General features: G+C 37.3%; 1 protein-coding gene across 2 annotated transcripts in view; it reads left to right on the forward strand.

Moving 5' to 3' along the window:
- SEPTIN9 (septin 9) overlaps positions 1–23,274 on the forward strand; it is a 186,904-nt gene that overhangs the window by 142,468 nt on the left and 21,162 nt on the right. For both annotated transcript variants that reach the window (XM_070937510.1, XM_070937512.1), the window contains exon 3: positions 16,094–16,285. In XM_070937510.1, the coding sequence (XP_070793611.1) occupies positions 16,094–16,285 (192 nt within the window). The remainder of the gene's footprint in view (positions 1–16,093; positions 16,286–23,274) is intronic.

Consider the following 23,274-nt stretch of genomic DNA (forward strand, 5'->3'; position numbering starts at 1 on the left):
GTAATATATTTTTGGGTAAGTTGACCTCACATTTACTAACACTCAATTGTCATACATTCTGGGTTCTGATTGTTTAAGAGAAATTAATTTCTTCCTCATTCTCCTTCTCTTAACATAGCCTTTAAATGTTTTAAGCAATTTTGCTTGTTCCAGAAGTAGATTTACAGTTGTAAACATGATTACACAGTTCAGATTTAGGCTTCGCTCCTCAATCTGTGTATTGTGGTCCCATAAATATCAATGGCTGCATTGGGCCAAGGATAAAGGACATATGTTACATAGAAAAATGTTCTATTGTTAGCTATAGAAAACTGTAGACAATCTAATATGGAAAATGTTAAACTGTTTTTAATAGTGACAAGTAGAAAATTATTGTGGGAAAGCGGTCAATGCATTCTATTTTTGTTTCCATTTTGTAAATGTTATTTTAAAACAATGAACATTTTTATCTCAATTGTGGTTATAGGTTGAGAACTACCTGTAAAGAAAATAAAAAGTGGTCATGTTATTAGGAAGGGATGGATGCAGCAGAAGATAATTTGCTTGAAATTAACAGATTTAAAGATTGGAAAGTCAGTGCTATTTAATATATTTGGTGTAAAATCAAAAGTCTCAAAATCACTACTGCTGTAATTATCAATGTAGACTCCCAGAAAAAAAAATCTGCATTCCAGTTTGTTTAAAATTTCTTCCTAGGTTATAGTTGACAATAAAGCTTGAAAAGGTCACAGAAAAATACATTTTTAACCTATATTCATCTTCTTTAATGTTTAGAGATAGAAGATATAAGGGCTAGAAACTAAGAGCAAACCTAGTAATTTTTCAGAATTAGATTAGTTAAATCTATTTATTATATATCCTGGGTAAAGCCAATTAACTGAAGTACAGATTATTTTCCAATCTTATTTTAAAATAAAACAAACAGTTAAGTAATTAATTAATGGTTAATTAATTAATTGATAGCTGCTGCTGGTTCTGATAACATTTCTATAGCAATACTGTAAAAAGAAAAGACTTTATAGTGTAACCTTTTAGACTTAAGTAGCAGCATAAGTCAACAAAGTTGTCCAAGGTACAGCCTTAGTCCCATTATGAAACTAATCTTGGTACAGTAATGCCAGTTTCATTACTATTGGATGATGTAATCACTCTACTGTTATTTTCTTACATTAAAGATAAATACTGCTGGATTGGGTGTGTGTATTTGGTTCTAAAAGTAACATTAGCAGAATGATAGGTGTGTTTATTGGCTAGAATGGACAGATTTAGCTTTTGCAATTAAGGTTTGCATTAATTACTGCATGGCAATGTATTGGTCCAGAATTGATAGTTGCATTAAACCACTCCTTCTTGGTGATTTGTGATTGATTCCACAGTGTTATTTATTCATTTATTTAAAATATTTCTAAGGAATTTATTAAAATAATCCCTCAGTGATAAGAATGTGAAAAATAAAGCTAATAAATCAGTACAACAAATATCAAACCCATTAGATTCTAGAGGGTTTGGCTACTTAAAATGAAAGACAAAAATTAATGAATGCTTGAGATGCAATCACAGCTGTTCATTTGTTTGTTTCTGAAATATTAACATAAGTGCTCTGTCAAAATTGTAATGTTTCTGAATGCGGACAAATGCATGATATGATGATTTGCAGTGTGCATATCCATAGTCTAGGACAAAATAAAAGTAACAGTAGCTTGTTCCAGATGGAATGTTTAACATTCAGTGTGTTCTTTTTGGCAGTGTTGTAGGGTCTCCAGGTGATGTTGCTATTACTTAATTATTAGACCACATTGTACTTTTCTTCGATCCAGTTTTCTCCACGGAACAGGGATAGGCAGAAAAACTAAAGATACAGCTCTTCAAAAGCACAGGTGTTTTGTAGACATTGGAAAAGGGTTAGTCTTGATGTCAACAGTCAATGTGTTCCCCCTTCCTTCTTTCCTCAGAAAAACATTAATAGTCTCTGAAATATGTGCAAAAGAGTTTCGTATGTCAACATTTGCATGTTATAATTTTTCATACAAGATTTTTGGTGTGGTAAAAATATTGCAATTTTGAAATCGACCTTGTATTCATGTCAATCTATTCACCCTTCTAGTTTAGCTTTTATTTGATTATATATCAAACATTTTAACTGCCAATCTCCCTCGCAAATGGGTCCTGGGCAGTGTACAATTTAATACAATGAAATATTACAAATTGAATACTTTAAGATGAAACTTTTAAAAATGTAAAACAATATTATAAAATTACGAAAGATGGAGAGTTCCGAGATGCAGCGACTAAGAGTTATTTATTAATTTTATATAGTTGCCCATCTTAAGATCCAGTTTAAGACCCATTTTGTTAATCAGCTGGGAAATGGAAAATCTTCCTGTAAAACGCAAACGTAAAGGTTCCCCTCGCACATACGTGCTAGTCGTTCCCGACTCTAGGGGGCAGTGCTCATCTCCATTTCAAAGCCAAAGAGCCAGCACTCTGAAGACATCTCCGTGGTCACGTGGCCGGCATGACTAAATGCCAAAGGTGCACGGAATGCTGTTACCTTCCCACCAAAAGTGGTCCCTATTTTTCTACTTGCATTTTTTACGTGCTTTCGAACTGCTAGGTTGGCAGAAGCTGGGACAAGTAACGGAGCTCACCCTGTTATGCGGCACTAGGGATTTGAACCGCTGAACTGCCGACCTTTCAATCAACAAGCTCAGCATCTTAGCAACTAAGCCACCACTTCCCCATCTTCCTGTAAAAAAAATCCTGTAAAAAAAATCCTTTAAAAAAGATTATTAACCAAAAACCATTAGTCATTTGTAACCCTAGTAGAATCTAAATTCTCCATCTTGAGAAACAGATGGTTTTACCCAGTCTAAAGTGGGAGCAGTGATTCCTAAAAACTGCTTTGAAATATCTTCATAAAAGCTATAGACAAAAATGGAGATAGAGCTTGAGTTATACACATGTGGAGATGAACTTGCATAACACTGAATTCCAGCTGAGGTGCTTTATTTTTCTAATCAGCAATGAACTATGATTTCGTGCTTCAGGGTTTCAAAGTGCCAATGTGGCAACAACTAAAAATATAATAACCTCAGCTGTATAAACGGCTGTTTTGTATAGTGTTTCAGTAAAGAAACAATGAAACAAAATTTGCACCACAGCTGTACCTCACAATTTATAGTCCATGTTTTTTTTTAAAAAAAAAACACAGTAAAATGCATATTTGTCATTTTATAAAATGGTAGTGTTATAGATTAGCATTTTCTACTTCAGAAATTCTTGAAATCCAATGTAAAATAATGAAAGTGACATGTTTGCACTCAATAAAACAGCTTTATACATGTTCTTAATTTCTTTTGGGAAGGAAGTAAATGGACAGTGGACAGAAGAGAGGCTGTGTGAACAGGACAAGCATGTAAGTTTGAAAATGCTTTGATCCACTTATTTATATGGGTGAGTTACTGCAGATGGCTTTGGAGTAAAATACAGAATAGGAGCAAGCTTATTTTTTTCAACTTTTTTTCAACAATAACGAAAAACATAGAAATTGATGGCATAATTCAAAAGGAAATTTGTGTTTGCACAGAGCCTATCACTGTGAAAAGAGATTATTCCCATAGTATCATCTATGTTGAAGGAACCCAGTTTCTTCAACATATATGTGTTGGATGGCATTCACTAACTCTAGAGATGGAAGACCCTATTTAGTTTATTCAGATTTCCAAGTAAACACCTGAGCAGGTAAACTGAAGTTCAGGATACATGTGAAAGTGAAAATGAAAATACTAAGTCAAGAGACTTAGAGACTCTTTTTGTTGAGATACTATGTAAACTAAAGCTCCTATTAAAACATTTTATCTACCCATTTGTTTCCATATTTCAGCAAAATAAGCAGCTTGTTGTAACTGGTGGTAGGATAGGAGACTTTTGAATGGTAGTATTTTGTGCTTATGGTTGTCCAAGCAAGAACCTATTGGATTGGTTAGTCAAATGCAAATAAAATAAAATCTGGGTTACTAGCTCCTCTATTTTCCTGCTTGGCCTAAACCAAGTTTGGAAAGAAGTGAAACCAGGTGCTTGTAGGCAAGTCTCATATTTGGCATTGAGTGGATTAAGATTAAGGAGATTATAAATTTTAATGCCCATTGCAGTGGATAAAATTCTGTCAAATCATAAAAAGGGTTGTAATTCATCTAAAAGTTTCTTGTTGCAACAATGCCAATGGCCAGATTGAAGTTGGAGTTCCAGTCTGGTTTACAGCACAGTGGCAGTGGATTTTATATTTGTTGTATATATGATCCCTTATTGTTTGAGAAAATAAGATCTAATTTATTTAACAATGACAAGCTTGTAATGCCATAACTCTTGGCAACAAAACGATGGAAAGGAAAACATCCAATTGAGCTGACCCAAATTTTTAATGAGTGCAAAGTAGAGCCCCGGGTGGGCATGGGAAATAAGACAGCTAACAGCAGTTCATCATGGAGAAGGAATGCAAATTCTGAATATACAAAGGGGTAAGACAGTTTGTGGCACTTAGTATTGCAAAGTGACCCAACTCATTTGGTGTAACCTAGCTGGGTGCCTGAATTTAGTGTCCAAATTTCATCTTGACCATATATGTGTTGGATGGCATTCACTAACTCTAGAGATGGAAGACCCTATTTAGTTTATTCAGATTTCCAAGTAAACACCTGAGCAGGTAAACTGAAGTTCAGGATACATGTGAAAGTGAAAATGAAAATACTAAGTCAAGGTTTTTGTTGAGATACTATGTAAACTAAAGCTCCTATTAATGTTTGAAATAGTTACTTTTTGAATGAAGGACGGTGTTTATATTTACTAAGCCAACATGATATTTCAGGCTTTCAAATTCTCCAAAGATTTTCATTGAAATAAGATTAGTTATAAAAGCAGGAGAGAGCTTGATATTTAAATTTTATAGTTTGGACTATTTATATGGATGGAACAAGGAAGTGCAGAATTTTAATTTATCAGGTGCAGATAGGATATCAGGCTACATCTTGAACTTCCTAAAAGACTGCTGAGAAAAAAATAAATGTTTGATCTAATTTTGTAAGTTCTGAATTTTTATTGAGTATGTCATCTAAGATTATCTCCAGCTTTGTTAGTGTTGAAAGGTTCATATTGCTAGAGGAGTTGTGCCCACAACTCATTTATTTATACATTTAGTTATTTGATTTATGTTCTGACCAGATGTCAAGAAATCTGGTCAGAACAATATTCATCTGAGAATGGAGACATTGCAGAGTAATAGCTGGGTTTTATGCATTCAACACTGGGATATCCATCCCAATTTGCTTTTTTAACCCATCAGCTGTGGAAAACATCCTTGCAATCAATATCAGCATTGGGCAATACTTAATAAGGCTGATTGGCCCCAAAATTAATAGTGGCATTATTACCAATGTAAACCAATGGGACCCCAATTTATTTCAGAATAATGTGGTGGATGTTATTAATAAGAAGTCAGAGATAGAATTCAATACTGTATCCTTAGCTGCTTCTTATTATCGGATATACAACATCTGTTCCAATTTTGCAATTTCCAAAATTATTTTGATTAATTAGATTTAATATGGCAACTTATCAGTCCATTCTTATGTTAGGGAGGTAAAATGATAAAAAAAGGTTCATATTCTAAAATAACAGAGAAGCATAAAATCTTATTTGACCCTTCTAGATTAGGAGAGGTTGTTAGAGCTTTTCTAGAAGATTTCAAAGTGTGTATCACATCTTTTGGGATCCTTTTACCAGATACTAATTGGTACCAATCAAGATATTATAAATGGTTTTTGCTGAGCAGATTGTGAAAAGATTGTGTTCTGTTCCACTGCAAGCAGTGGTATGTTTATATAGTTAAAGGAACACATTTACTGATATAATGGTACTGTAATCTGCTGTTGAAGTTTGATTCTCTGTAGACAAATGAGTAGAAATACCTTATGGAATTTGTCTACCCCTTTCTGTAACTTTAGTAGCAACACTTTTCCTTTCAGGGAGCTTAAAAAGTGTACAAAAAGTTTCCAGTATGTAACATTTTACCATATGGTATTCCGTGTTTAGTTTGAACTAAACTAGTTTGTTATCTTTTGTTAGTTGTCCCTTTTAACCTTGTTGTTTCTTTTGTTATAGAAGTCAGGGTGACTTGCTGAGTTCACAATTTTTAGAATTGGGAGTTGTTGGTTCAGTGTTTATCCATTGCACCATTGTTGTTTTTTAACTTGGAGTTCAGCAATTTCCCATTACTATCCCAGTTACTGGAGCCATCACTCCAGATCATAGAAGAACTTGCCCTCTGACCAATTTCTGCTGGAACTTGGGGCAGTGAGGTCCTTTTCCGAACTGTCAAAATAGAAGAGTTCAAGCAAGTTTGTCTATCTTATTTTCTAATAACTCATGCTTTTAGCCTTAAGCAATGGATCTTTGGCATATCTGATAATCTAGAAGTGTGTTATCTAAATAAAACCCAAATCAGCAGGCCAATAGAAGATATACACAAATAGGACAGGAAAAAGAAGATTCTATCCAAAGTAATGTATCCCAGGCAATTCTGTTTGTAAAAGAAGAGTCCACATTAAAGGACAGTACAATGGATATTAATTTGGGTCAGTAAACTATGGGATGATTGTTAATCTAGAATTCTTCCCAGGAACAAGTAACCCAGATGGAAGCATTCAATGTTTTTCTGTCACATGTCACACATAAAATCCATCAAGCTACACATGAGATCCAAGAGGGGGGAGTACTTAAGCTCCATCTCTTTTGTTCTTGCCTTGTCTATATAATTAATTTCCCCAGCACCATAAGAAGATCCTTTGTTTCCCAATCCATGACCCCCTATGGTTGAAGGCTTGCTTAGATGCTCCATATTGTTTACCAGGGAATGAATGAGCTGTCTGTGTCCTTGGCAGAGGAAAAGAGAAGGGCCTCTGTGCTGGCTAAAAATAGCCAGTGGATCAACACTTCTGTTGGTACAGTTCTAATAATGGCAAGGAGTCCTCCTTTGAAGTTTTCCCCCATCTTACTCTTTCTATATCTTTTATTTTTGGTGGTCTACAGGGGAAATTCAGAGTTTTTAAATTCTACTTTTGATTCTGCTTTGAGGTTAGTGGGTGCCCTATGTAAAGCATTACAGCAACTGAAGTACATTATCTATCCCAAACTTCTATTAGTCAATTAATAGCTGTCCACTCTTGACCAAAAGAAAACCTCTTGAGATCCAGCTATTCATGGCTTCTCATGAATAAACTTAACTGGGTGGGTTTGCATTGTGGAAAGCTACCCTAGCATTAGTACTCTTTACTAATAAGCACAGCCTACGTATTACATTTCTGAAATGGTGAGATTGATACTTTCTGAAGCGGAGGCCTGAACCGGGGTGATGGAAGTGTACCCTCTTTGCCTATATAAAATTATTGTGACTTTTCTTTAGTTAGAACCAAAATTCTGTTGTTTGCTTTCTAAATCATCTTCCTACATGCCCTTCCTTCCTTCCTTCCTTCTTGCAGCAGTACCTTGGGAAGCAGAGAAAGTAAAATCCATTGAGTAACTTTCCCAGGCAAGGTTTCTATCTCCTCCCTTCTGGGTTCCAATCCAATTCTTTTCTTTTCTAGAGATTTCAACCATGGTCATGAATCTTTCTGTGGCTTAGCTTGTGTCACTTTTCTGTGAGGCAGAACTGGGCAGACTGCATGCACCCATTCTCTTTTTAAACTCCATAGTTGCTTCAACATTGTAATCCTTTCTCCCCCCCCCCCCCCCCGTGTGTCTATTTTATCAGCCATTTCTGTTCACACAGAATATTACAAAACATGAGTCTAATACTCTTTGTAAATGAAATGAGCTATTACTTACAAATACAGTCACTTGAGCTGAAGAAGCCTCTAGCCAGACTGCAGATCTGGGTCTTACATCTTTAACAAATGGATATATAGTTCAGTTTTAATTGGAGCCAGGTTAGCAATTTCTGCTCCTTCCTTCCACTTTTAGGTTGCTTTGGGCTGAGCAAATCTAAGCAGCTTACAATAATTAATAAAACAAATTATATAGCATGGAACAGGCAAAATTATGTCAGGCAATTTAAATTACAGTTCAGTCACAAACATAATCTTCATAAACCGTAATAAATGGCATTGATGCATCCCAGATGTCTATTGGTTACATCCTTTATCTCCCTATGTCTGCTTAAAGAGCCAAGTTTTTAACTGTTCTCTGGATGTTAGTAGTTAGGATGCACTTCTTATTTCTGGTGATAGCTGGCTGCATAGGAGGGGAGGGGAACCCTGCCAAGGAATGCTCATCTCCAAGTCTTCTCCCATCATATCTTCCTGGGGGAGGAACGCTTAACAAGAGTGTTCTACTAGCACACATCAGGCATTCTTATAGATATCCATATATTTATTTCCTGCCTTTTCTCTTGTCACTCAAAGTGTCGTAGAAGATTCTCTCCTCCCCTCTTTGTTTCTCCACAATCCTGTCATACATGGACTGAATTCTGAGAGAGTAAATATTAGGTTTGTAAGCAAATAAAATATTATTGGTCATCCTGTCTCATCCTATGATTTTAGTGAAGGGTTACGGTTGTGTTTTCCTATCACTTCCTTCATATATTCCTTTACCACAGATGTCTGTTGAAGTGGCAAAGATGAAAAAGTTGCATGGTGACTTTGGATTTGGCTGGATAGTCACTTGTCTTTTCTAGTCATGTCTACTCTTCTGCATGGAGAGTAGTGTCTTCCCTTCATCTGGCCCATCTTTGTGCTCTTTTGACTAAAAAGCCTGTCTTATCTTGCTGTCAACTTTAATTATTTCTGACTGTCTAACCTTGTTCATTTTGCTTAGAATCAGGGTTCTTATTTGTATCTGATATCAAAGAAGTGCTTCAGAATGTGCAAGAATGTTAATGCATCACCTTGCTGAAAATCCCTAAAATAATGGCAAGTAGCACAACTGCCATGGAGAGGTTTCCACTCTAGTTGTTTGATCCTAGAAAAATACCATGCTATTTTGAAGTGTCACAGATTTGGTGTTTTATTTGTCCTCCTGTCCATTCCAAAGAACCTGTTTCAAATCAAATAAAAAGATGTGCTCATTCTTACAACATTCCTGCCATGGTTAATTGAGCTGCTAAGAATAGGTATTCAGGTAGAATATCTGTAAAGACCATTGTGTCCAAATTCCTAAATACAGACCTATGATTTTGCTAAACTTGGCTGCTTGATATTGTTGGAAGAAATATCCATCTGGGTTCAGCTCCAAGTGGGGAAAAAGACACTGGAAACATGGAGACTGCTTGGAAAGATGGTTTAATGGTGGACAGGATCACATGGTTTGAGTTCCTGAACAGAAAAGGGCAGAGACGCTGCGAATCCCTGGGTTTTATACTCTCTGGGCCTTGAACTTCCTGGGGCACAGGAAGAGTATCCTGATTGGTTGTCAGACTCCCAGTGGGTGGGGGCCTTAGCTAGCCTTGCTGGCTGATGTAATCTTCCCAGGTGCCATGTGATGAGTTTCAGTTCCAAATGGGTCCTATTGTGTTGCAGATGATGGTCCATTGAGGTGGTGGGGGAGGCAGGAAGATGGGAGCTGCTTTGTCTTTAAAACATGTTTCTCCATTTCTCATCCAGGGAAATATATTCTGCCTTTTTAATATTTCCTAAATATTTCATTCTTCTAGGAGAGGGGTGGGTGCTAACTTCCTACAATATTTAGGAAAATCATTACCAAATGCATTCTCAGTGATTCTACTTAGTTTCAGTTTCTCCGAGAACAATAGCCAGAGCATGGAAGTAGGCGAAGAATTGCATTATGTGGGCAGGTACTATTATTCTTCCTATTTTCTTTCAGGTTTGAAAGTATTTTCTTGAGGTTGAAGAGGGAAAATGTGTTTCATTGTGTATAACAATGAAACGCACATGAAAATCCAGACTCATGGGGTCAGGGAAATAGTTTTGTTTGTTGCAATGTGTTCCCTGCTTAATTTTTAAATAGGCAGCTGTGATAAATGGGAGCAATTGTGGGTTTGGGATGTAATCACCAAATACGTTTCAGTTTATTTAATTGGTATGCTGTGGTTTGCTTTTTCTGTAGAATAATTAGTTGGTGTACTAATTATTATGGGTTCAAAGAAAGACTCTTGAAGCTAGCACTGCTTGGCCTGATTTTAGCTGTTGTCAGAAGCTTAATGAGATTGTTCATGAAGTCTCCTAAGTCAAGCTCAATTTGAAGGAGCCTTTTCTTTTTTGTATCATCTTTGACACACTGTAGCCTTTGAGTTGAAGGCCTGAGCAGGTATATAAATGGCTTTGTTTAGTTTGTCTTTTTCTAGTCTCTGCTTAGTTTTAGTTTGTTTTGTTTATCTTTTTGTGACTGTTTGTGAGCTGAGTGGCTATATAAATTGGTTTAATGAATAAATATGTTGTACTGAAGTTGAAAAAAACGAGTGGAAAGGAGGGTGTAGGAGAAGGACTGGCAGAGTGAAAAGGGGGATTAGCTTAGAATCTCTTTATAGCCGCAAGTGAACTAAGTCCCCCTTGAGTGCTGTTCACCCTTATCTAACCCTCACTAGGTGTTGACCCCATTAGTGTCAATATTCCTGTACGTAGACTTTTAGAAATAAATCAGTTAATTGAACTGTAATAAATGGACCTGCTCTTTCACCTCACAGAGATCTTTCATATTTTGATGACTCAACTTATATTTTAATGACTCAAAGGATTGTTGTGGTGTTAACTGTGCTAATCAGAGACCCTTTCTCTTATACATTCAAATAGAGGCATCAGCAGGAGAACCCAGGAGAAAACAAATGATGAAAGCAGTACTCTCTTGCACCAATGTAATGCAAGCTCCACCTCTTTTGTATATATATTGTGGTGTTGTGTGCACATACAGAAGGACTATATTGTGCATTGTGAGGGAAAAACCTTGCTTTTATCACTGACTAAAACACTGGAACCTCCAGATTCCCCCGCATATATAAATACACACATACACAATATTCAAACTATATTTTCTTTGAACATATGCGCTTGCAGTCAGCCTCTGATTCAGTTTGTGACTTTGCTGTATTGCAACCTGTGCACTCTACAGCTTCACCAATCCAATGGGCCGCTTAGTTTTAATGGGGAAAATCCCTTCCTTCTCCCCCCTTTTCATCAGCATATAAGCTTCTGTACTAATATCCCTATAAAATTCTCCTATGAAACCTGGCCAGTGTTCCTTCTAGCTGGCCAATCGATGTAGGAAACTAGCAACCAGCTGGTACTCTGTTCTCCACAATTGTTTCCTAACAACGTTTTTTAGTAATAAGAGAACAAAATTTTCAAGAAACCCAATTGAAAGAAGGGGGAAAATTGCTCCTTGGAGCAGTTAAGAAAGGTGGGGTAGGATAGTAGCAAGCCATTATTGCATTTGGCTACAGTTGGAGATATAATTCCCAGGAGATGGGATGAGCAGAAACTCCTGATAGTGGGAAACTGCCCTTCCCCATAGTTCCAGAGAAGGCATTTCAATCAGGCATTTGCAATGTTTCTTAGTTAATTTTCCAACATCCAATCAAGTCCCACAACTTTGAGGAGAAACATGTGGAAGAGGCCAGTATTTGCTCTGCATCTGCATTATCTCTCCCTCGCATGATTGTTGCAGAGTGCCTTTCTCTCAGTTCCCATTTTTCTCACGCTCACACATCCCAGCCCCGAACAACAGGGATCTCCAAGCCTACAGGAAGGGTGAGACTAAGGATGTATATACACTCCTTATAAAATTGGGGTGAGTGGGAGAGACTCAAAAGAAATTCCCACAGGGACTTCCTGTTCTAAGTTGGAGGCTAATGCTAGTTAGTAATGAGTTCCTTTCATGGGACATGGGAGAGGCGATGGAAATTCTACCATCAACAGAGAACAGTAGAAGGATTCGATTTTCTACTTTTTGCAAAACTATTCTTTTTTTAAGCAAACACCTCACTCTATAACAAACAGCTTCTACCCAGCCTTCACTATTAAACACATATTTGCTGCAAAGATATGGGGTAGAATTTCCCATATGATGATCAATTGAGATGGGGAGTTATCTGCTTATATATATCATTTTTTAATAAGTTAAAGATGTCTCCAGCAATTTATTCCATCCCAAACTGGTGAATAAATGCATGGCGGCAAAGACTAATGTAATTGCACTACAGTCTTCTCTGTACAGTAGTTTGATAATGAATCCAAAGTAGGCTCAATGTTTTAGAGGCAGGATATGCAAAGGTTTTCTTGCTTGCCCTTTTCCTTTCTGGTGGAATGTTTTCTTCTTAGCCAGCTGGAATCAGTCTTTCCCTGAACAGCAATTTCTGCTGCTCATGTCTCAAGTGTGTTATGTGTGTGACGGAGAGAAGGAAAGATATGTGTTTCTGCTGGGATTGCTAATATTCCATTTACAGTACCCTAAATCACAATTCTGAATTAATCCTATGCCTGGATTACAGGCCTCCAAGCAGTGCTTTGTTCATATGATTGAGTACACATCTACATTTTTTTTACTTCCCAGAATTCCTTTCATATAGAAAATTAGCAAGTTAAGAATAACTCCCCCTTACAAACAGTGGATATCCTATGTGGATATCCTATGTGCAAGGGATTTGATTGAGGCTCTTGAGACTCTAAGTTATTCTCTACATGGAATTTCCTTGCAATTGCTCTATATAATGTAATGTAAGACAGTCCTCAATAGATCACGTAAAAACAATCTCCTCAATACTTCCTTACTGGATGAGAGTTCAAACAGAGAATCCTGCCTGTTATAAAGATACTGTCTTGTTGGTACAATGTGGAGAATGCATCCATGGCAACAGATACAGTGTTGAGCCAGTGGACAGAGAAATGTACTTGTGATTTAGAAGCTTTCTTGGTCTTCTAAGGTTTTACTGACGTTACATTTAAACTGAGTTTAATTCTGAGAAAGTGATTTTTGTGCCATTAAGGCTATAAATGTTCCATACATTGTGGCAACGAGATATGTGGGATGTCCTTGTTGTCTCCTGGATGTCAATATTGCAAGGGTGTTAACATCATTTTCTAAATCTGTTTCAAATTTTTGTATTTTTACTTCTTGTTGATGACCTTTCTGGATAGTTACCTGCATAGCTGACTTCCCAAGAGGAAATTGGGAAATCTAAGCAGGTTTGAATGGATGCCATGTTTTTAAAATATGGTTTAATTTTGGCCTAAATGGCCTACATTTGTTTTGGCCTAGTTTTTCCTGGAACTTTCAGTAGAAATCATTATTCTTCTGTACTTTGCAGTCAGGTTCTGAAAAGGCACAGATAAAAATAAAAAGTTATGTGAATACCTAATACTTCCCCCTTGTCTTTTTATGTCATGCATGAGTATTTATTCAAGAGTTTCATGTAGACATATACCAGCAACTAGCAAAGAATAGGGATAAAAGAATGGTTCTCATTATAGGTAGATGTAAATGTAGAGTTCCCTGAGGATCTAGATTGGAACCTGTGCTTTTTAATTTGTTCAAAATTTATCTGGATTTAAGAAAGAGCTAGGAGACGGCCACATTTTGTGGACCAAAACAGATTATGTAGGGAGAGTAGAATTTTAAAAAAAAAGCATGCATGAAACATTTAACCAGATTAATACTAATAAAGATTTTACAGAATTTGTGTATTCAACTACTAGGTCTACTTAACTGACTTAATTAAGTAAACACTGGTAATCAAATTGCTGGAACAATTTCCACATGAGAGAAAACCTTTGAAGGTTAGCAAGGAAGACAAGATTAGGGCCAGAGGCACATCTGAAATGTTCAGAGGGTTTAGACACTCTGAGAATGATTGCCATCATAGACATAAAATACCCATTTGCCAGAACACAAAGTAGCCCCTGGAATGTTCTTTACCATTACAGAGGGGTCCAAACAACTAAAGCAGGTATTTGCAAATGCTGCCTTTCTATTAATTATTTTGAATTAAGCTAAACTTGGTAATAAACAGGAGCAGGGAGCTTGGTGGCCACCAACACAGATGTCTGGGGGAAGATTGATGCTTGCAGATTTAACCTTTCCTGTCTCAGAAGCCAATGTAAGATTTTTAAAAAGGAGTCATGAAACTTCATTGAATGAACCTGAAGATTGGGAGATACTGAACAGATTAGAAAGTTCTTATTGGTACATCAAGAGGTTAAAATTGAAATTCTGTGCCACAGGACAGCTCTCAGGTTTCCAACAGGTTTTTGATCTGATCCTGCATTGGCTTCACAAAGTTTCTGAATTTGAGACCAATACAACTTCTAGCCTGGATTAACTATACTATTAGAAATTACAAGAGCCAGTGATGAAGAGCTAATAGTCAATTTCTTAGTTTGGGACAACAATTCCATAAAAATTTTTCACCAGGGTTAAAAATTGTCTGTATATGAATTGCATCAAGACTTTGATCCATAACACACTGGTAAGGGAGAAAGGGTTATCAGATGTGAAAATTTTGAGTAAATATCCTTACAATTATGTTCATTTGATGGGGTGGTGTGAAGCATTTTGGAAATATATTGGCATCCTTATTGTGATTAACAACAGCGATATATTTTTTTCTTCCTAATGGAAGAGTCTGGCATGATGTCCATACAGTCATTTATTGCTTTTACACTCAGTTTATTCTGGAACCTTGGGTGCTAAATTCATGTTATTGGCTTATAGATTTTCACATCCCTAGTGGCTGTAATGAATGGCCCTGTTTTAAGATATTGCAGGAGCCAAGTCTTTCAAAGCTTTTATTGAATAGACGAATTCTTGCATCAAGGAATAAGATGAGATCATGACAAAGAGGCCTTGCCAACAACGGGGAAAAGAACTAAGGATGTTAGCTGAATCCATGACAACTTGCAAAGTTTTTAAAAACCTGAAAATACTATGTCATTTTGCAATAAGAGGCCCTTAATTTTACAGTGATGAGTAAATAACTGTTCTTAGGTATATAGACAAAGAGAAAAAAATGAAAATTGTTTTTTCAGACTTTGTCTCCTTTATATTTTAAACTTGGGGGAGCCTGTTCATCCCTCTGTAGCACAGGGGCTACAGAGAACCAAAATAGAGCTAAGCTTAACTACAGTAGGAATCACCACCAGCATTGCCAGAGAATCCACAACTATTTGGAAAGGTTCAAATCAAAATATGGTTTAGCATGAAGATTAATTTGAAGGCCAGGAAGTGGCAAACTGGATAGAGATGAAGCATCAGGAACTGGGCAAGTAGGAACTCAGCTAACCTTGCTCTGTGTCAAAAGCTTAGTACCTGCAGTGTGATTTTCAGATACAAAACTATTCTTATACTTTCCAGATTTTTTAATCAATAGATAGAAACCCCACCCACCCACCCCACCAATGACTAAAATGTAGTTATTTCAGCAATCATTGAGAGGAATTTTGGCAATAGCTCCTTCCCTCCCTCATTTTTTGATCTAACAGTATTACCACCACTCTATGTTATAAATCTGGAATCACAAGGCATGTTGAGGACCTGGGTTTCTATCAATTCACATTTTAAAATGCTTTTGATAACTTAGCATTTAACATGGTACCGAGCTAATCAGATTGCAAACTATCCTCAGTAAGTGATGTGAATACCCAGAGATAAAACAGTTTAAAAAAAAAAAAAAAGCTGGTCTGTAACATGCTACAAGATAAAGCAAGCTAAAATCTTAAACTAAGAGAAAAGAATGAGAAAAGAGATTGAAAAGAGATTATTGGTGGTTATCCCATTTGTTAAATTTATATCCCACTTTTTATATAAAGTGAAGTATTGTACAGAAATGCATCTCCTATTTTTTCTCACAAGCACTATCCTTTAAACCTTTCCTTTCCTTTCCTGTCCTGTCCTGTCCTGTCCTGTCCTTTCCTTTCCTTTCCTTTCCTTTCCTTTCCTTTCCTTTCCTTTCCTTTCCTTTCCTTTCCTTTCCTTTCCTTTCCTTTCCTTTCCTTTCCTCCTCTATCTATGAAGATATTTTGATTATTTTAGTTATGTGCATTATTAAGAGACCAGTGGATATACTTTATTGACTGGTGGCTTGATTTTTCACTAACAGGTTCAGAGACCATTCCCAATTATCCCAGCAGTGTGATGGATGCCACTCGAGATGCTGGCCTCAAGCCAGTTGCACCAGCAAGGACAGAGAAGCCAGCTGCCGATTTTGCCTATGTTGGGATTGATGCCATCCTCGAACAGATGCGAAGGAAAGCCATGAAACAAGGCTTTGAATTCAACATCATGGTTGTTGGTAAGTCTCCTTACCTTGGTTGACTGGGTAGAGATTACATTAGTCATGCTAGGTAAGATTCTTGACAAGGGTACCAAAAGTATGTACTTTGATTTCCTTCCACCATTCTATTTTTACCTGTCCACTCCTGGTGGTTTTCGTTTTACCTATGTGTATGAACAACGGTAACTAGCATTTGTTATTTAGGTAATGCAGTTTGATAAAATATTCTGTAGATTACTAAAATAGATACTTTATACTCTGAATGTCAAGGTGATTATGTGTTTTCTCTAATAAGCCTCTTTGTCCTGACTGGAGCATCAAACATCAAGGACATGTGGCTTTTAATCAGCCATTTTAACTTTGATAAGCAGCTATGTTGCTTGGCATTGAATTTCTTCCACTAAAAACAAAACAAAGTCCTGCTTGCCTGTGCCATTCTTGAAGGTTATTTGAAGGTGCTGTATAATTCTCCTTTAAAAGAAAAAAAATCACTCTGTAATCTTCTAAAAGTAACAGAGGTTGTTAAAAAAAACTGCTTATAAGCGTTTCTTACCTAAACAATGACCTACTTCCTTTTGTCCAGTAGTGAAATCCTCCAAGGTTTGCCACTAATTTGCTGTGCGCACATGCGCGGTGTGTGCCAAACACGCACCGCACATGTGCATGTGCAGTGTGCATGAAACACATGCTCCTGCACATGTGCAGTGTGAACCAAATGCACGCTGCATGTGTGCTCATGCTCAGTGCACTCCAAATGTGCGCTTCATGTCGAAAAGGAGGCTTAAGGTAAGTAGAACAGCAAGGGGGGGGAACAGCTGTGCTGTGCGATTTAGATTCGCCAGAAAGCAAGATTTTCTGCTTTCTAGGGAATAAAAATCACGTGGCATAGCTGATTGTCGGAAATACCGGTTCAGACGAACCAGTAGCATTTTTTTTACTACCGGTTTGCCTGAACCAGTAGCTTTTATTACTACCGGTTTACACGAACCGATGCGAACCGGTAGCATTTCACCCCTGCTTTAGTCCCTTCTTAACCAGGCAGAGTGGATAGTTAATTCAAAGTTTGCTCTCATTAGATGCAAGTCTGTTGACCCAACATCATAGCTCTGACTTCATTCTTGCCCCTCTGTTCTAAACCCCACACTTTTTGTTCTTTTTGTTCATGCTTCATCTCCTTCAACATTAAGGGTATGTTTAAAGAACCTGAATTTTAAAGTGCTTGCAAAAATCTAGCAAGTCTAGCACTTGATGCTACATCAAACTTCTGATTCTTGAAGATCACATGGTACACTCCTTGCAAAAGTTGATTTCCACTCCCTCGTTAGGTTGTGGCTTGCAGCTAGTTCTTTCTCTGATGCTTTGATGATAGGGTAAAACATGTTTCTTAAGGGCAATAGCAAAGACCAATGACCGAAAAGGTCTGAAAGATAAAAGTGTTTGCCTGAATAAAGACATCCTTCAATTTATGCATTTACTCTATAGTTAGACTTCACATAGTAGGAAGAGTAAGTGTTGCTGAAGAAGAATCTGCTGATCACTGACTGTTCTGGCCTGCTAAGTATAACATCACCCCCATTTGTGTATGTTAGTTCAGGGAAAGTATTTTCCTTCCAATATTCTTCCATGGGAACAAAGGATTTCTTTCACTTTTTGGAGAGGGGGAGGAAATGTGTTGCTTCTACATTCAATGCTTTCAACTTTGAATTAAGGACTAATATAGGAACAAATAAAAAGAGCCCTTGTTGCATCAGAACCTACATTCTTGACTGTGAGTGGTTGACTGTGAGCCAGAACCAGTCTGGTGTAGTGGTGAAGGAGCTGACCTAGAAACCAGGTGACTGTGAGTTCTAGTTGTACCTTAAGCATAAAAGACAGCTAGGTGACTTTGGACCAATTCCTCTCAGCCCAACTCACCTCAGGGTTGTTGTGTGGAAAATAGGAGACAGAAAAATTAAGCATGTTTGCTACCTTGGAGTTATAGATTTTAAAAAAGTGGGATATTATAATAATAATTTCCCTAAGCAGGTCTATATCTGTTTAGAAAATAGGGTTTTTCTTAAAAAAAAAAATCTTCTGAAGTGACACCCCCTCATGATTGTTACAGTGACACATTGTTCATCATGATTAAAAAGACAACAGGAGATACTGGTATTGTATGGGCAATTTGTGGGACGCGGTGGCTCAGTGGCTAAGATGCTGAGCTTGTCGATTGAAAGGTTGGCAGTTCAGCAGTTCGAATCCCTAGTGCCGCATAACAGGGTGAGCTCCTGTTACTTGTCCCAGCTTCTGCCAATTTAGCAGTTCAAAAGCACATAAAAAATGCAATTAGAAAAATAGGGACCATCTTTGGTGGGAAGGTAACAGCGTTCCGTGTGCCTTTGGCATTTAGTCATGCCGGCCACATCACCACGGAGACATTTTTCGGATAGCGCTGGTTCTTCAGCTTTGAAACGGAGATGAGCACCGCCCCCTAGAGTCGGGAATGACTAGCACATATGTGCAAGGGGAACCTTTACCTTTATTACCTCCTTATGGCCAGTTTAATTGAGCAACCTCATTAGTTTTTGTTTCGGAAAATAGATGATTTGTGGCTGGCCATACCAGGTCTTTGGAGGGGAATGAAGTTATCAAGTGAAAAAGAAATGAGAGATCAAACATGGAATGATGGCTAAAACTTCCCAATGATCTGGGGATACAGAATGAAAGTACTATGATGAACTGTGACTATGATGAACTGTGACTATTACAGGTCAAAATGTTTTTGTGAAAACAGGCCAAGGCAGGGAACAGAGACAGATGAGCTGCAACTTCTGTTACAAAATAATTAAATTTGCTTTTTGGGGAAACAGAAGGAATTGTTTCATTTCCAAACTTATAAATCAGTCCTACTTTGCCTGATTGCCTTTTGGTAATTCTTGCTCACCCTGACCTATCAGTGAAATGGTTTATGAAGATAACTAAAAATTCCTGCTTTGTTCCCCCAATCTTTTATAGCCCAATAGTTCAGTGCCATCTTTCTAAACTTCTTTAAAAAGAGTTGTAGTGCATTTTTAAAAAAATTATTCTTCTTTTTCTAGGATTTTATTGCAGACTGGGTGCATATACTATTTGACAAATATTTAGCTCCAGATGGTTAGCAGATTAACAGATGTAGACAGTTGACATTTATTTGAGAGTGGTTAAAACTGCAGTTTTGATGTACATATTAACTGAATACTTGACTGTTAAAAATACCGTATTTTTAAGACTATAAGACGCACCTAGCTTTTGGGGAAGAAAACAAGAAAAAAAAAAATCTGCCTCTGCCTCCCAGCAATTGCCTCCTTGCAGCAAACAGCAAACAGCCTGGTCAGCTTCAGTATAGCCTGATTTAGCACGAGCAGCTGATTGGTGGTTGGATCAGGCTCCTGGAATACAGCCTATCATCTGTTCCAGGCTGTGGGGATCGCTACCACCTGTCACCATAATCACCACTGCCGCCTATCCCTGCCACCTGGAATGGGCCAAAAATGGGGCATGCAAAGGCCGAAAATGGGGCGCATGGAGGTGGCAATAGGTGGTGGCAGCAACAGCGGCGATGGGCGGTGATGATTCCCGCAGCCTGGAACAGCTATTAGGCGGTATTCCGGGAGGCCAATCCAACCGCCAATCAGCTGTTTGTGCTAAATCAGTCTGTCCTGAAGCTGACCAGGCTGTTTTCTGTTTGCTACAAGAATTGCTGGGAGGCAGAGGTCGAAGGGTGGGGGTGGGCAGAGCTTTGGCAACATTCGCTCAATAAGACGCCCTGACATTTCCACCCATTTTTTTTGGGGGGGGGGGGGTGAGTGCGTTTTATACACCGAAAAATACGGTATTTTGTTTCATTTCCTTGAAGGGGTTGGTGCACTGTTTTTAATAAAATCTCAAAAAGTCCTGGCTCAAGCAGACTCAATATGCTTAGGAAGTGAAGCGTTCAGTGTAGAATTTTTCTGTCTTTATTTGTGGCTGTTTGGAAGGCAGTGCCGGAAATCTAGCCGTATATCTGGTTTCCTGGTTTCTTCGACACCCATAAACTTTTCATTTCTCTTACTGCTTTTTAATATTCCTAGGAAGATTGGATTCATTTCTGTGTCTGCTTATTTTTATGGATGAACAAAATTGTGTGAAAAATTAAAACTGTACAATTCTTATACCAGCATTTCTTCCATTATAATCTTCTCACTGTTTATACTATATAGTTATGTACATGTACAGTGTATTAGATCAGGCTATAGAATCAGGACAACTTTTCTGTGGCTGTTTTCAGATGGGCCCCATCCTATTAGCCCTTCAGAGGGCTGTGAAAACTTGGCACTTCACCCAGGCTTTGGATAGGGCACAAGTGAGCCTAGCAAATGTAAGAGGATCTTGCATAATATAAGGCAGCCATGTAAATTTCTAAATAAATAAATATAAACATAACTATAAGTACAGGAGGAAGGTTGGAATTAAATTGGATTAAAGTATGAAGCTTTATTACTCCTCAGTTGGCCTTGTGCTGTAGGATGTCTCTGCAAAAGAATTAAGAGTTTTGCTGGCCCTTTAAAAATGAGTGCTTGGTTATAGCAGTTTATGCCTCATGGCAAGGACAAATACTGTATATTACAGTTTTAGAAACAACATGTGATTTATTGGCTTACCCTTTGCAACTAAGCAAGATGAAAAATAAACTTCTTTAACTAAATATCCAATCTACTATTCCTAACGGGGCTTTCATTTATTTTATAACCTTTCTGTGTCATGCTTTCACATAGAATGATTTATTTATATATTTAATCCATTTATGTAGCTGCCCATTTTCTAACAAATTCTGGGTGGCTCCCAATCGAACGTTAAAACAACATATGGACCTTGGGCTCATGTCTTATAAGCACAGGGCCTCTTGGGGTAGCTTTAGTGTTGTTTTCATTTGCTTATGGTCTATTACAGTGTTTCTCAACCTTGGTAGCTTGAAGATGGGCGGACTTCAACTCCCAGAAACCCCTAGCCAGCAGCGCTGGCTGGGGGATTCTGGGAGTTGAAGTCCGCCCATCTTCAAGCTACCAAGGTTGAGAAACACTGGTCTATTATCTTCCTTATCTCCCATTTGGTATTCTGTCTGCTGTGACTGAGGCTGTTCTCACCATTCTGCACTCCTTTCATTCCCCACCCACTTTTTATAGTAAAATAAAACTTGTGCCGTTAGTTAAAGTATAACATATTTTATGTGATTAATTGAGTTAGACCAAATATTTCTTTACTTTTGTAACCACATTCCCTTTGGGAAATCTGTATACTGGTATTCAGCGTTCACGCATTAATAACCTAACAATGAAAAACAATAAAAGCAACTTTCTTCCACCTAGTGCTTTCCAGATCATTGCTTTTTTCCAGCAAGGTGTGGTAATACACATTCATAATGTTTTGTTTTGTTTTTAATTAGAAGAGAGAAGTAAAGCTTAGGCATTTTAAAACGTTTCTTGGTTTTGATGTTAAAAGGACCTGACAGTTGAGATTTTTGTAACTCATACATGCAGATTGCATTTCCTGTGTTCTGTGCAAGACTTAACCACTACGGCAATCGCCTTAAACACCTCTTATCTAAATAATGGCATGCTCCTGTATTTTTTTTCACTGACATTTGTTGATCTTTTAACTTCTTTGAATTTTGGTTTAAGTTGTGGTTTCAGAAGACAGTTGAATTCATTTAAAAGAATGTCTGGACTTTCAAACCCAGAATTAGCATTTTGGTCTAACACTTAGTTCTCGTTTTCAGCTTGCTAAAAAACAGAATTCATGAATAATTTTCAGAAACATGAGCTGTGTTCTCTCATTTTTAAAAGCACAGGTTTACTATACAAGCAGAGTATCAATGAAAGGAGAACAATGTTTTTTGCATTCCTTTTTTTTTTTTAAATAAAAGACAGCTTATTTTTCCATCACTCATCTCAGACCGTTCTCTGAAAAATAAGATATATTTATTTGTCATCCATGCATATTATTTCCACTAATAACGAACATAGTGCTCCCATGCCGATAGCAACAGAGATAGAATGGGATTTCTGAAACTGACAAGCAAATTTGGATGCACTCCCCATTTATATAAAATCTCTAAATTTCCCTTGAAAGCAGGGAATGACATGTCTTCAGATCAACTCCATGAATACTGAGCATACACAGTATACATGGACAACTGTGGCATTCTAAGTTGGAAAAGAAAAAAAATGGGAATTGGAGACAGGGTGGCACACAATTGACTGCCTGAAATTCTTGTTAAATGGCAAGAATAAATTGCAAGATGTTTTTTGTAGGGTTTCTTGTAAAAATTCCATAGGTTATAATCTGTCAGCATTAGGAGAAAATAATTTAATGCCTGTCAACCAATGTGGGGCACTGAAATACAAATTTTGGAAGTCAAAAGGTGCTCATTTATGAAGAAGGTGGGATATTGACTTGGAAGAAGCTGAACATGAACTTCATTTGAAATGCTATTGTGATTTTTTAAGTTATCGATTTAACTGGGAATTAAGCACAACCTACTTAATTTAAGCCAAACTGACATTACTGTTTGTCTTCTAAAATTAGTCCATAGAGTTGAAGCAGGAAATCTATGGACTCCAAATGTTGCTGAAGAGCCACTAAGAGCTCCAGTTGGGCATGACCAATTCCAGTGCCACTTTGAGCTTCTCAGATAACAGAAGGCATGCAGATATAACTCAAACAGAAACACACTCCTTTTTTGAGTTATAAACTATGTACTTCTTTCGCTTTGAAGTTCTCATAAAGAGATGGGAAGACTGAAATGATTTTCCTAATGTAAGAAAACTTGGAGAGAATATTGTTTGCTTTTTTGAAAATAGGGTTAGAGATAGTCATGCAAATTACAGAATTGGAAAGAAGAGAATAAACCAGGTTGTAAGCAGAAGCAAAGACCAGAAATTAAGCATGTATTATAAAAAATAGATTCCCTTTTGCTTCTTAATTATCCTATTAATTATTCCTTTTATTTT

The sequence above is a fragment of the Pituophis catenifer genome, unplaced genomic scaffold (genome assembly GCF_029215685.1).
Source record: "Pituophis catenifer annectens isolate HBS135680 unplaced genomic scaffold, rPitCat1.0.hap2 SCAF_2, whole genome shotgun sequence".
Classification (NCBI taxonomy): domain Eukaryota; kingdom Metazoa; phylum Chordata; class Lepidosauria; order Squamata; family Colubridae; genus Pituophis; species Pituophis catenifer.